The sequence below is a fragment of the Cetorhinus maximus genome, chromosome 7, assembly GCF_964194155.1.
Source record: "Cetorhinus maximus chromosome 7, sCetMax3.hap1.1, whole genome shotgun sequence".
In the NCBI taxonomy this organism is placed as follows: Eukaryota; Metazoa; Chordata; class Chondrichthyes; order Lamniformes; family Cetorhinidae; genus Cetorhinus; species Cetorhinus maximus.
The window spans coordinates 21,498,673-21,513,285 of NC_135885.1; the positions used below are offsets into that span (position 1 = coordinate 21,498,673).

General features: G+C 44.5%; 1 protein-coding gene across 1 annotated transcript in view; it reads left to right on the forward strand.

Annotated features, from left to right (window-relative positions):
• Nucleotides 1-14,613, forward strand: part of atp10a (ATPase phospholipid transporting 10A) — a 183,300-nt gene that overhangs the window by 57,205 nt on the left and 111,482 nt on the right. Inside the window, exon 3 of the mRNA XM_078545152.1 lies at nt 628-713. Coding sequence (XP_078401278.1) covers nt 628-713 — 86 coding nt within the window. The remainder of the gene's footprint in view (nt 1-627; nt 714-14,613) is intronic.

Consider the following 14,613-nt stretch of genomic DNA (forward strand, 5'->3'; position numbering starts at 1 on the left):
TGCTCCTCATTTATATGTTTGTATGTAAAATCCAGTGGGCATGTGGACATCTCCACCCTAGTGCAGGAACAGGACCAGCTGACTGGAGATGGCCTCCTTGTGGCCAGCGCTCCAGGTAGGTTTTGCGGCCCTCCCCGTTTACCTGATAACAGGGTTCCCCTTTAACTATGGTGTCCTGGTAGCTGTTTTTTAAAAAAAAAACAATTTTTACTGTAAAAGTTTTTAAAAGTTGCTGAAGCCATGTCGCAAGATGGAGCTTCTCTCTCTCACTCTCTCTCTCACTCTCTCTCTCTCTCTCTCTCTCTCTCTCTCTCTCTCTCTCTCTCTCACTCTCACTCTCACTCAAGACTGCACCCACTATCCTTCATTGAACGGCAATCCCACCCTCTGGCAATTGATTAACCAATTGAGGGCAAACCACTGCACCTGACACAGTACAGGGCGCCGTTTGACCCCAACATCACGGTCCCACCCAAAATCAAACTTCCTGCCCAAGATGTGACACCTTGTGACCAGAATATTCTTTTGTTGTCCTTTGGTGCATTTATTTTTTTTCACTATAACGTGAAGATTGAAATCATCATGATTAACTCAATTTCTTCTTACCTTCCTTTTATTTGTGTTTAGGAGACAGAATTTGACCCCATGAAGTTTAACAGTGTGATAGAATGTGAAAAGCCACACAACGACCTGAACAGATTTCGAGGATATATGTAAGTACTGCACAGTTCCATACAGGGCACTAGGAAAGACTAGAGTTCTTCTACCATACTATTTGCCGCAAACATAAAAAGGACTGCCCATTCTTCGGGACTGCCTACCTGTAACTGAGTGGCGGTTGTAGACAGGAATTGTCCTATCTAGTTCTAGCTAGCAGCCCTGAATCCCATGCAGATGGATCACCTGATGCATGTCCATCTGTCTCCCAGAATGAAAAAACAGTTTAAAAAAAAAAACTGGAAAATAAGACTAACTGGTCTGAACTGGTCTTGTATACCTTAAAATGGAACACCAGTGAAAACTGGGAAATAAGACTGACTGGTCTGAACTGTTTTTGCCTTCAGAGATTTGGGAGCATTGCAAGTCCAGAAGGTACAGTACAATAATTTACCATTACTCGGCATTGAGGTGAAAAGGTCATACTTTTCCAGTTAATCTTTGCCGAATCTGTGTTGAACGTGAACACAATCATATCTGGATCAACAATTAACAATGAGGTGTCATTTAATCATTACTCAAAGTCGGTTCGCTCATTTGCTAATCTACTCTCAACTTTTGTCTTTTGTCCCTTGTACTTTGTTACATATTTTATGTTAATCTTTGCCCCAGCATTCTCTCCTGTCCTGCAGTCACTCGTCTCTGCTGGGCTGCAGTTCAGTGGCATGTCAACTTTCTCACTGTGGCCGTGAGCCCAAGCAGTGGGTGTCAGGAGATTTAAGAGCAGGGCTTCTCAAATGGTGGGTTGCGCCCCCGCCCGCCTGCCCACCCACCCACCCGAAAGGGAAAAACAATGAAACCTGGAAATGACAGGTACCAGTAAAACTTGTCCGAACTGGTCTTGAAGATCGTAAAATGGAATTCCAGTATTACCGATTTTCATTTTTTACTGGGATTTGGAGATCTTGAACTGCTTTTTCCTACTGGGCATTGGGGTCGCGAGCTCTGAGATGGCAATGGCTGCCGCGGAGCTTGGATTGAATGCTAACAGCTGCGAGGCCCCTTTAAATCCTGACTTTTTTTTTCTAATGGTGGGCATGACCTAACGGACAGACCTTTTGAGGCCTGATCCCGACTGCAAAAAACGCCTGTGAAAAGGTAGGCGTCCTTCTAGAAAAAGTCCTGCAGTTTAAAGAATTCCACTCACTATCAACTTCATTCCCCCCCCACCCCACCTCAGGAGCTGAATGCCACCCCCCCCCCCCATCCCCTCGTTCAATAAATCTTATACCTCCAAATTTTCACATTGGGGTCACGGGAAGCTTGGGGCATTGAAACGGGGTCACACTGGGAATGAGTTTGAGAAGCACGGTTCCCGAACAAGGGTGAGCACCGCTTGTTGAACTAACCTTGGACATTATGTACGTGACTTCCCAAAGCCTGTCCACCATCTACAAGGCTCAAGTCAGGAGTGTGATGAAATACTCCCCACTTGCCTGGGTGAGTGCAGTGCCAGCAACACTCAAGAAGGTTGAAACCGTCCAGGACAAAGCAGCCCGCTTGATTGGCATCCCATCCGCCATCTTCAACATTCACTATTGACTCACAGTAGCAGCAGTGTGTACTATCTACAAGGTGCACTGCAGCAACTCGCCAAGGCTCCTTCGACAGCATCTTCCAAACCTGCAACCTCTAGCACCTCAAAAGATAAGGGCAGCAGATGCATGTGGACACCATCATCTGCAAGGTCCCCTCCAAGCCAAACACTATTCTGACTTGGAAATAAATTGCTGTTCCTTCATTATCGCTGGGTCAAAATGGGGTTGAGGGGGGAGGCAATGGCATAGTGGTATTGTCACTGGACTAGTATTTCAGAGACAAAAACAGAAAATACCGGAAAAACTCAGCAGGTCTAACAGCATCTGTGGAGAGAAAAAAGATGTTTCGAGTCCATGTGACTCTTCCTCAGAGATTTAGTATTGACATTGAGCATTTCGAAGACCCAGGGTAATGCTCTGGGGACCCAGTTTAGAATCCCATCACAGCAGATGGTGGAATTAAAAGTCTAATGATGACCATGAAACCATTATCGATTGTCATAAAAACCATCTGTTCACTAATGGCCTTTAAGGAAGGAAATCTGCCTCACCTAGTCTGGCCTACATGTGACTTCAGACCCACAGCATTGTGGTTGACTCTCAAATGCCCTCTTAAATGGCCTGGCCCACCATGTGGACTGCAGCAGCTCAAGAAGGCAGCTCGCCACCATCTTCTCGAGGGCAATTTGGGATGGGCAATAAATGTTGGTCTAGCCAGTGATGCCCACATCCCATGAATGGATTTTTTAAAAAAAAGTCCTGGAACTCCCTCTCTAATAGCGCTGTGGATGTAGCTACAGCACATGGACTGCAGCGGTTCAAGAAGGCAGCTCCCCACCACCTTCTCAAGGGCAACTAGGGATGGGCAATAAATGCTGGCCTAGCCAGCTCATCCTGTGAAAGAATAAAAAAAAAATTAGGAATCAGGAGCCCTGCTTGAACAACACCCTCCTGCACCCCCACCACCCCCTCATTTAGTTCAGAGTTATTAACAGCATCAGAATATCAATTGGGGCACCTGTTGAAATTAGCTGGCTGAGAAGAAATGGTATTTTGAACCCAAAATCTGCTGGCTCAATACTAAATTAGGTGGCACACTTATGCACTGATTCAAGTTGCAGGGGGCAGGGGCAAACCATGGAACCATTTCAAATTTAAGAAAGCAGCACTTGTATTTTTTTTTTCCCCCCAGAGAGGCCAGATTACTGTCTGGCTGTGAAATAGAGGAGTGTGTTTCCTTTTCTATTTTTGGAGGCTACCTGCTGCGCAGTCCTTAATCACATATGGTCATCTCAACCGTGTGAGATGAGGAGGCAGTGACGTGTCTGTTATGTAAAGGTAATCAGCTAGACAGAAGGATCATTAGGACAGACAAGCTTGGACTGTAAAAAGGCCAATATCAGTAGATTTAACTCAAATTAATCTGACATGTGTTTCATGTTATTGAAAGAACAGATGCTCCTTTCACTCTATTAGTCTCTTGGAGCCTGGTTACTTTAGAGTGCAGCCTGTGGTACGTGCAGAATTGTTTATCTAATGGATTCTGGACTTTGCTTATTAACATGAAAGCATATATATCTTTACTTTTCATTTGAAGTTGCACTGTGTAATAGTAATGAATGTGCCGACAGATTTCTACATTTTGAATGAACTTGTTCCTAAATATAAGAGATAATGGGCAGAATTTTCTGCCTGTCGGGCGGGCGGGCCCGACCCAGTCTCCGGCGGGCGCGGAGCCGATCCCTGCCAGTGAAGTGGGCCCCGCCGCCATTTTACGTGGGCGGGCCAATTAAGGCCCGCCCAGCGTGACGTCTGGCGGGAAGCGCTATGCGTTCCCTGTGCAGGCGGGGGGATTCCCCAAAAGCAAGTGTGTGCTCTTTCACACATGTGCACGAAAGAGCGCACATCTCCCTGAGGCTAAGTGCAGCCTCAGGGAGATCGCTGACACTTTTTTAAAATATGAAAAATAAGAGAAAAAAAAATTCCCTAACATGTCCCCTTCATGTGGCCACAGTGTGGGCCAAAACATGATAGATGTTTTCAAAATCACGAGGGGCCTGGACAGAGTAGATAGGGAGAAACTGTTCCCACTCGTAAACGGATCGAGAACCAGAGAGGGCACAGTTTTAAAGTGTTTTGCAAAAGAAGCAAATGTGAGGTGAGAGAAAACATTTTCACACAGTGAGTAGTTAGTGTTTGGAATGCACTGCCTGAAAGCAACAAAAAAAAAATGAGCTCTGATTGTTTGTTGCTCTTTCCTGTAGCAAACTTGTAAAGCATAAAGAAGAAAGCAGGCTTCAGCAGTGTTGGTTTTATTCTAAGCATTTATAGCATAACGTAGTGGGGGCAATCAAGGAAAATTCTCCAGGAAGTTATTAAAATCTCCATTATCTTAAACATTCACCTTTAAAATGGAGAGTTGCTTATATCAGGCAAAAAATGATAGCCAATAGCTATTTGCATTAATGCCAGTTTCAAAGTTGCTGCTTATAGCGTCTAAAGTGCTGTTTATTCTGGGCAGAATCAGCTGTGTTTACTCATCAGTTTATAGACTTCACATACTCTAGGCTTCCATTACTTTGACAATTTAAAATGCAGGTGTAGTATCACAGTAAAACAGTCCTAAGCCATTTCCACACAGCACAGGAGACAATAGGAGGAAATTTATGTATAGTGGCAACAGTGTGGGCCAAAACGTGATAGAAGTTTTCAAAATCACGAGGGGCCTGGACAGAGTGGATAGGGAGAAACTGTTCCTGCTCGTAAACGGATCGAGAACCAGAGAGGGCACAGTTTTAAAGTGTTTTGCAAAAGAAGCAAATGTGAGGTGAGAGAAAACATTTTCACACAGCGAGCAGTTAGTGTTTGGAATGCACTGCCTGGAAGCATGGCGGAGGCAGGTTCGATTGAGGAATTCAAGAGGACATTGGATGATTTTTTAAATAGAAACAATGTGCAGGGTTACGGGGGAAATGTAGGAGCTTGGCGTTAAGTTAAAATGCTCAGAGAGCCGGTGAAGACCCGATGGGCTGAATGACCTCCGCTGTAACGATTCTGTTGATATACAAGATGCATTGCAGCAACTTGGAGGCTTCTTTGATAACACCTTCCAAACCTGCGACCTCCTCTACCTGGAAGGACAAGGGCAGCAGCAGACACCACCACCTTCACTGTCACTGGGTCAAAATCCAGGAACTCGCTTCCCAAGAGCATGGTGGGTTTATCCACACCACATGGACTGCAGCAGTTCAAGAAGGCAGCCCACCATCACCTTCTCAGGGGCAACTTGGGATGGGCAATAACCACATCCCATGAATGAATTTAAAAAATCTCTGCATTGTGTGTGATATAAAATTTGTTTTGAATCTCTGCTTGTATTTATGTTTCCCCACTGATGCTAAGCAGGGATGCAAACAGCAGCTTATGATTTTTTTCCATGTGAGTTGAAACAAAACCCCTTTTTGCATATACACATTCCGCTCAGTAACTACTTAAAGGCAACTAACTGGAATGATTTTTAATTTTGTGTTTGTTCACCTCACTGTGTAATGAAGCAGCTTAATAATTTGTATCAGGCCTTGTTGGAACATGTATTTGTTTAGTCTGCCTTCGGGATGGTTGAATAAGCACATGTGTGAGCGTCACGGAAGTATAATAATTCTCATAATATTGTTGTGATTTATTGTAAAAGTCAGTTAGCAGTGGGATTTGGATAGTTTCTCTGTTTTGTGGGGGATTGAATTGGAGACAGCTGCTCTGGAGGCTTTGCCTCATCAAAAGAAGCTCAGTTTGAAACACTAAATACGTAAGCATGGCTGAAGTTTTAGAATGTAAAGTGAGGAGAATTTGCATTTTTAGTTAAGTCGGGGCAGTTTGAATTTCGAAGAGATGGTAGGATGTTCACACCTAGCCAGAGAAGCTAGGCCGAGCAGTGTGTTTATTTTTCCCCAAAGGTTACTGATAATATTAGCGCCATGGAAAGATTTATATTACGAGAAAGGTAAAGTTCCAATGACATATGGGAACAATGGAATTTACATTTAAAAGGGAGAAACACGTATAATGGAGAAGAAGCTGTGTCAGGGAAGTCATTATAAGATTTAACTGAAGTATGAAAAGCCTCCAGTATTTGTGCCTAATGCCCGCTGTCCACAGAAACCGAAGTAAGGAAAAGCCCCTGTGAATTCGACTCTCCAGGATATTGTGTTAACTTGCTGGCACCTGTTTAATTTTTTTTACCATTGCCTTAACGGGGGTGTAATTGGAAGCCAAATTAAATTGGGGTTTTAGAAGTTATTATAGTAGCAATTTGTAGACCTAAGTGTGTGCATGGCGTATTTTCTTTTGTTAATAAATGTTTAATTTAGTTGTATAAAAAAATCTCAAGTCTCGATGGACTTATTACTACTGAATTTAGGGCATGCATCTCGAAATAAATGCAAATTGCAAAACCGTTGTGATAGCAGGATTGAGCTTCCCTCGTGGACTTGATCCGCCTGACACACATCATCATCTACCGTGTCATTACATGAGAAAAGCCTAGTTCAGATCACAAGGGGGATATTGTTGCCACAGCCCCCGGATTATGCTATCATCTAGTTATTTCTAGGGTAATGTGGTCGACGGGTAACCAAATCGAGCTGCTCGTGGGAGCAACTGATTGCACCTCCCCTACCGCCATCTGTTTCTAAATGACCTGGGGGCAAATAGAAATTGCAGCCCCATCCACCTCTTGTCCAGCCCCTGCCCCCCTTTAAAAAAATTTGGCCCGATTTAGATCAGTCAAGGCCCCACCTTCCCCTTTGCAGGCGAGTGGAAAATCCAAGTAACTTGGCCTCGGATTAGCTGAGAACTGGCTTCGAAGGTCAACCGAAGGGGTAAAAGTTGATTTTGGGCGTTTCCAATATGAATGCATCAACCTTGGATGTGCTAAAAAGATTCAGTTGGGAAAGCTGAAACAAAAACAAAAACAAAAATACCTGGAAAAACTCAGCAGGTCTGACAGCATCGGCGGAGAGGAACACAGTTGACGCTTCGAGTCCGTATGACCCTTCATCAGAACTGGGAAAGTGGTTGCTGCAAATGAAACAATTCAACCATGATGTGGTAAAGATTCCTCTGTAGTTCATATCACCAGTAGTCATCCTCGGGAACTGGAGCTGGCATATTGCAATGTTAAGTTAGCCACGATAGCAGCAGTAGCTGTTCAAGCTCGAGTGTGCTGCACAATTTAGAGTTTTCCAATTGGTTTTCCCAGTTTTACTGTCTCTGTGATTAATTGTTCAGTAACAGCTCTGGAATTTCACATGCAAACGCCAAAAGGGAATGTGACAGTGTTTTATTATAGAACGGGTCCAGCTCAGACTGGGTTTTGTACTTTTAAGACATTTCTAAACTGCCATCCAGATGCTAAAGGGTCTATCATCAGTTGCCTGATTGGCTAACACATTGGACTGAGAGTTAACTCGGATGCTGGGGGTGGGTGCATGAGGAGGGACTGTTTCGGGGTCAGGAGTTGGCGGGGGGGGAGGGTGAAAAGGCCCGTGTCCTGTTGAATTTAATGACGCGAGCTGTTTAGCATTTTTTTTGGTCTTCATTTCCCAGATGCAGTCAGGCAGATTGAGAGGCTGACTGGCTGTCATGTGAGTAGGTAGACCTTCTACACCAGGCCACGGTCAAAAAGTGGAGTTGGGAGAAAGGAGGCACTGGGGAGGGGGTTTGGCTGGGGGAAATCAGAGGCCTCTGCAAGGTTCAAGGAAGCAAATTGGAAGGGTTGGTCGGAAGACTGGCAGGGTCAAGGGTGGTGAAGCGAGTAAACTTTATTCCTGCAGTCAAAGAACAAAGACAAGTACAGCACAGGAACAGGCCCTTCGGCCCTCCAAGCCTGCGCCGATCATATTGCCCGTCAACTAAAACATTTTGCCCTTCCGGTGTCCGTATCCCTCTATTCCCATCCTATTTATGTATTTGTCAAGCTGCCTCTTAAACACCACTATCGTACCTGCTTCCGCCACCTCCTCTGGCAGTGAATTCCAGACACTCACTACCCTCTGCGTAAAAATGTTACAGAATGCCTGGACTGAAGTAAAGATAGATTACAGGCAAGTTGACTAGTTTGTCACTAGCTGTGGCAATCTTATGCTGCATGTTGGCTGCAGAGGACCCAGTAGCAGATAGCAAAGCTCTGCATCAACCATTGTGCTGAACCAGGCCCTGTGGAGACAGTTGCTCTTTGTCATTCCCAGCTATACAATGATGCCTACAGATATAGTTCGTGGCACCTTGGCTAGTTCGGTTCTGCTGACTGCTGATCAACCTGCAATGCCTTCTTTCATGTTATTCCACTGACGGCCTGGCATAATGGGATTGGGGGTGCTTCTAACCAGCCTACCTCAGCACTCGCCTGCCTCTGAGGCCCCCTGTGATCTGCTTCTGGGGTCAGTGGGCCTGACTCGATCCTGCCCTTGTCTCCCCCAGAGCAAAATTTGGGTCTAATGGGGCCCTTTAAACTGAGGTGAACCTGCCGAGGCGGGAATTTCCTGTCTCGAGCTACCCGCCTCGGTAGCGAAAATTCAGCTCCATGTGTGCCATTACATTGACCCAGGTTCTAGTAAGGGTTAGTTAATGACATACCTTTTGGATCTTCTTTAGCATTGATACCATATTTGGGTGATAACTTTTCCAGTCTTTTAAGAAGCTTGACCTGTTGCCTGGCTAATTCCTTTTGTTCTTGCAGTAGCTTTGAATTAATCTGGTTCTCCTTCAAATTCACTAACTCTTTCAGTTATTCCTTGACTGCCTCCTGCTGTTTCCTTCCTCATCTCCTTTTAACCACTGGGTTTCCCAAGGCCCAGATCTAAATTTAAGATGGTGATTAATTATGAGGCACGCAGTCTGATTATATTGTTATTACTGCCTCCTGGAATAGTTTGGTTTAAAATGATTGGGCTTTTACTCACAGGCAACTCTGTTGCCACCATGTTATGTCTTTTGACTACCATAAATTAGCAGTAATCACGCTTCAAATCACACTTCAGACTCAAAATGCTGAAGCCCCGGCAGGAAAAAACAGTAAAAACTGGGAAGTACGAATACTGGTCCAAATTGGTCCTGTGTACCTTAAAATAGAGCACCAGTAAAACTGGGGAATAAAAGCACTGGCCAAAACTGTTTTTTCCTTCTGGGGCATCATTGAGTGTAATTCTTGCTGCTCTCTACATTGCTGGAAGGCAAATACGTTGTTACTTGTCGTGTGACTGCAGTACGGCTCATGTGGCTACCTGGGAGACAAAGGAAGGCCCAAATCTTGTCTTATCGCTCCAATCTACACCTCTCGAGGCTGACGGCAGAGCTGTGGAATGGAAGAAAGTATATGGCATCTCTGCCAAGCAAGATACTTCCATCTGGTCTCTTGGAAGGAGTGAGACAACTTGATAATGCATAGGTAGGAGGAGGTGAATACTTTTCAGCGTGCTAAATCCCTGCCCGAGCTGCTGAAAGGACAAACTGCACACGTACAGGACCCAATCATGAAAACCTGGAACCCAGTAAAAGTTGTTGGTGAAGCTGAGACTCTAGGCTCATACATCATTGAGACTGAAACTGGTAGGTAAACGCGAAGGAACACATTTGACCTACAGAGGAGCTGGAGAGGCAGAAAAGATAATCAACACCACCAGCAAAATCACTAACCAGCAAGTGGTGAAAAACCAACAATGTCACCAGCGTGTGACATTCCCGACAGAAAGCACAACTCCCATAACACCAGGAGCAACCCAAACAATATTGCCTGTGCAGCATGCCAACTCATCACTGAGAGCAAAGAATGCCAAATCTACAAGGTGGAGGCACAGCATCCTACCACCAAAGCGATACAGTGAATGATATTTTGAAAAAAGAAAACAAGCTATAAAAGACTCAAAGGGTTCCCTTCATTTATGTAAATCGATTGTTAATCTTTGGTTTAGAAAACAAGCTATTGATTTGGAACAGTTATATTGATGTATACAGGCATTATATATTTTTAAAAGAAAAAGGTCTGTTATATTGTTATAATATGTGTAAAGAGCTAGGAACTAATTGTTTTGTGAACCTATATCCCGGGGTGCCACATTCACTGTTGAATTGCAGCCACGTGCCGTGTAACAATGGGTGGTGATGGCATAGTGGTATTATCGCTGGACTAGTTATCCAGAGACCTAGGGTAATGCTCTGGGCACCCAGCTTCAAATCCTGCCAAAGCAGATGGTGGAATTTGAATTCCGTAAAAATCTGGGATGAAAAGACTCGTGATGACCATTGTCGATTATTGTAAAAACCCATCTGGTTCACCAGTGCCCCTTAGGGAAGGAAATCTGCTCTCCTGTCCTGTCCTGACCTGACCTGGCCTGGCCTACAAGCAATGCGGTTGACTCTTAATTATCCTCTGAACAGAGGCAATTAGGGATGAGCAATGAATGCTGGCCCAACCGTTGACGTCCACATCCCATGAACGAATATATAAAAAAAAACAACTTATCAGTCTGCCAGCAGCAGATGAAACTCCAGCATTTTTAAGTCTAAAGTCTGATTATTTCTAATGCTATCCCAGTATGGTGTTAAAATTTGCAATTTTTCCGATGTCATCATGGTTGCTTTGCATTGCTCCTCCCCCCCCCCCCCACACACACACACCTACTGAAAAGACTAGTTTAAAACGCCAACCTGCGGGAAGATAGCCGCATCGCAGCAGTTAATGACGCGCCACTGATTTTTAACTGCCCACTCGATATCCACCAGTGAAACTGACAGTGAAATTTTAGGGTTAGGACGGGGGTCCGTGAAAGTACGTCCTTGTTTGCAGACATCCAAGGAAGTGTGTCGACACTCGTTGCAGACCATTTAGAAAACCTCAGCTTTAAAACAAAAACACAACCCAAATGGCCTAACCAAACAAAGGGTTGACTTTTCTACTTAATGATAAGGTTACTTCAGGATTTTGCTTGTTTAAAAATTCCTAGCTGGCGGAATATTCATTGTTTTTCTTGGACCTCTGCCTGTTTTTTTTGCTTTCTGCAAAATTTAGTTCGGTTATTATATGTGAAAACCTGGCAGTACTTCCTGTCCAAGTTACTTAACTCTATTAGCCTGTTGAGAGTTGCAGCATTGCTAGAGTTTGCAACCAAGCAAATGATTAATTTTTATATTAAATGGGGAATGATTAATATATCTTTTCACCAAAGGAGCTTCATTTTTCTGATGGTCAGCTTTCTAAATGAGAGAGAGGAATATTGCACATTTTTGTTTAGGAACTCTGAGCATGGTGTTATTTTTAAGCACTAAAATATGTCTGTAATTCACCACTGCAAATAAATTATCTTGGCTGACGCGGCTTACTGTAAATACATGGTTGGCTTAATCGATCAGCAATGTTTTTTCACCTGTGGAGTCAGATATTTGCTTTATCTCACTTGCTGCCTTGCTTTATTGGTTATTAAACTCATGGTAAACTGCACAGTGTGTTGAACCCACAGAGAGAGGTTAAAACCTGATGTGGACGGGTTTGGCAACACCCCCACCTGCTGAGGCAGAAAGAAGTCAAAAGTGTTTTTGTGTTTGTACCTTTTTGTGGTTTTGCAAGGAGTGATTGTGTTTACATCGAGTTTCCCATTGCATCCTGTCACCCCTCCCTTTCTTCACGCTTCCGCCGCCCGCCCCCAGGTATTTTCTGACAGCTCACTCAGCTGGCCGTTATTCACGCAGGGGTAGGCTATCCTTCAGGGTGGGGCATCACCGCCACCCCCACTCTGACACCTGCACGCGTTCTGCGTTCCAGTGTGGGTCGCTGCACTCTGATCAGGTGTGAGAGCTCAGACTGATTTTTCTCTCTTCCCTGGCCCATTAACACTAAGGCCGGTTGTGATACTCTTACTGTTGCCTCAGATGAGATTGATGTTTTGTTTTGTGGTAATAAAGCAGTTTAAGTTGTAATAAATCCAAAACCTAGGAATGAGTTACAAAGTTGGAAAGGTTAATCTAATGTCCAGGTGACAAAAGGAAAACTTGGGTCTATGTGTGTGTGTGTCCTCTGAACCCTGAAATTAAATTGAAATCTTTGCCCCTCATCTTCAGGCAACCTTTTGCACGTGTCGAGCACAGATCAGTGGTCAGAAGATAACAAAGAGCTAAGAGTAACTGCTGCTCACCCTATCCAAGCATAAATTTTAGTGTGCACTCTCCATAAATTAATTTAGCTTATCTGTGGAGTTTCTTAATGACCACTGTTACAGCTTGTTAGAGGTAAACTGTAGCGTGATAAAATTGTGGTGCTTGCCATTTGAGTTTTTAGGTGCCTCTTGCCAGTCATTAAGTGAATTCTGATACTCTGTGTACATTCTGCTGAGAGTAGGAACGGGAAGGTTTCCATTTTCATCTCCATAAATGTAGCTTGGAGTTTAAACTTCGGCTTTTAAATGTACATCAGTGTTCTGTGATAGTTTGTTTTTTTTTTTCAAATGACTGCAAGGAGTTAAAGAATGCTGAGGATATTCAAATGCCATATTTTATGAAGTTGTCAGATTGGTTAATAACATTTGTAATGTTCTAAATCAATTCAAAGATCTATACGAAAGATAGTATGGTACCAATTTTTAAAATTTATTCATTCAAGGGATGTGGGCTTCGCTGGCTAGGCCAGCATTTATTGCCCAACCCTTAATAGCCCTTGAAAAAGGTGGTGGCCAGTTGCCTTCTTGAACTGCTGCAGTCCATGTGGTGTACACCCACAGTGCTGTTAGGGAGGGAGTGCTAGGATTTTGACCCAGCGACAGTGAAGCAATAACGATATAGTTCCAAGTCTGGATGGATAATGTGTGGCTTGGAGGGAAACTTACAGGTGGTGATGTTCCCATGTGTCTGCTGCCCTTCTACTTTGAGGTGATAGAGGTTATGAATTTCGAAGGTGCTGTTGAAGGAGCTGTGGTGAGTTGCTACAGTGCATCTTGTAAATGCTGCACACTGTTGCCACTGTGTCAGTGGTAGAGGGAGTGAATGTTTGTGGATAGGGTGCCAATCAAGTGGGCTGCTTTGTCCTGAATGGTGTCAGGGTTCTTGAGTAGTGTTGGAGCTGCACTCAAAGAGGCAAGTGGGTAGTGTTCCATCACACTCCTGACATGTGTCTTGTGGATGCTGGACAGGCTTTGGGGAGTCGGGAGGTGAGTTACCCTTGACAGGATTCCTAGCCTCTGACCTGCTCTTGTAGCCACACTATTTATATGGCTAGTCCAGTTCAGTTTCTGGTCAATGGTGACCATCAGGATGTTGATAGTGGGGAATTCACCGATGGTAATGCCATTGAGTGTCAAGGGAAGATGGTTAGATTCTCTCTTCTTGGAGATGGGCATTGCCTGACACTTGTGTGGCACGAATGTTACTTTCACTTAACAGCCCAAGGCTGAATATTGTGTAGGTCTTGCTGCATTTGGACACGGACTGCTTCAGTATCTGAGGAGTTGGGAATGGTGCTGAACATTGTGCCATCAGCAGCGAACATCCCCACTTCTGACCTTATGATGGAAGGAAGGTCATTGATGAAGCAGCTGAAGATGGTTGCCTCTGGGACACTACGCTGAGGAACTCCTGCAGTGATATACTAGAACTGAGATGATTGACCTCCAACAACCACAACCACCTTCCTTTTGTGCTAGGCATGTCACCAACTAGTTTTCCCCTTGATTCCCATTGACTCCAGTTTTGCTAGGGCTCCTTGATGCCACACACTGTCTCAGGGACGTAGCTAGTTCTGGGGCACAAGTCTTCAATGCTATTGCCAGAATATTGTCAGGGCCCATAGCCTTTGCGGCACCCAGTGCCTTCAGCCATTTCTTGATATCACCTGGAGTAAATCGAATTGACTGAAGACTGGCATCTGTGACGCTGGGGACCTCAGGAGGAGGCCGAGATGGATCATCCACTCGGCACTTCTGGCTGAAGATTGTTGCAAATGCTTCAGCCTTATCTTTTGCACTGATGTGCTGGGCTCCCCCATCATTGAGGATGGGGATATTTGTGGAGCCTCCTCCTCCAGTGGGTTGTTTAATTCTCTGCCACCATTACCACTAGATGTGGTAGAACTGCAGAGCTTAAATCTGATCAATTGGTTGTGGGAACGCTTATCTCTGTCTATCACTTGCTGCTTATGCTGTTTGGAACGCAAGTAGTCCTGTGTTGTAGGTTTGCCAGGTTGACACTTCGTTTTTAGGTATGCCTGGTGCTGCTCCTGGCATGCCCACCTGCATTCTTTATTGAACCAAGGTTGATCCCTGGTTTGATGGCAATGGTAGAGTGGGGGGTATGCCAGGCCACGAGGTTTCAGGTTGTG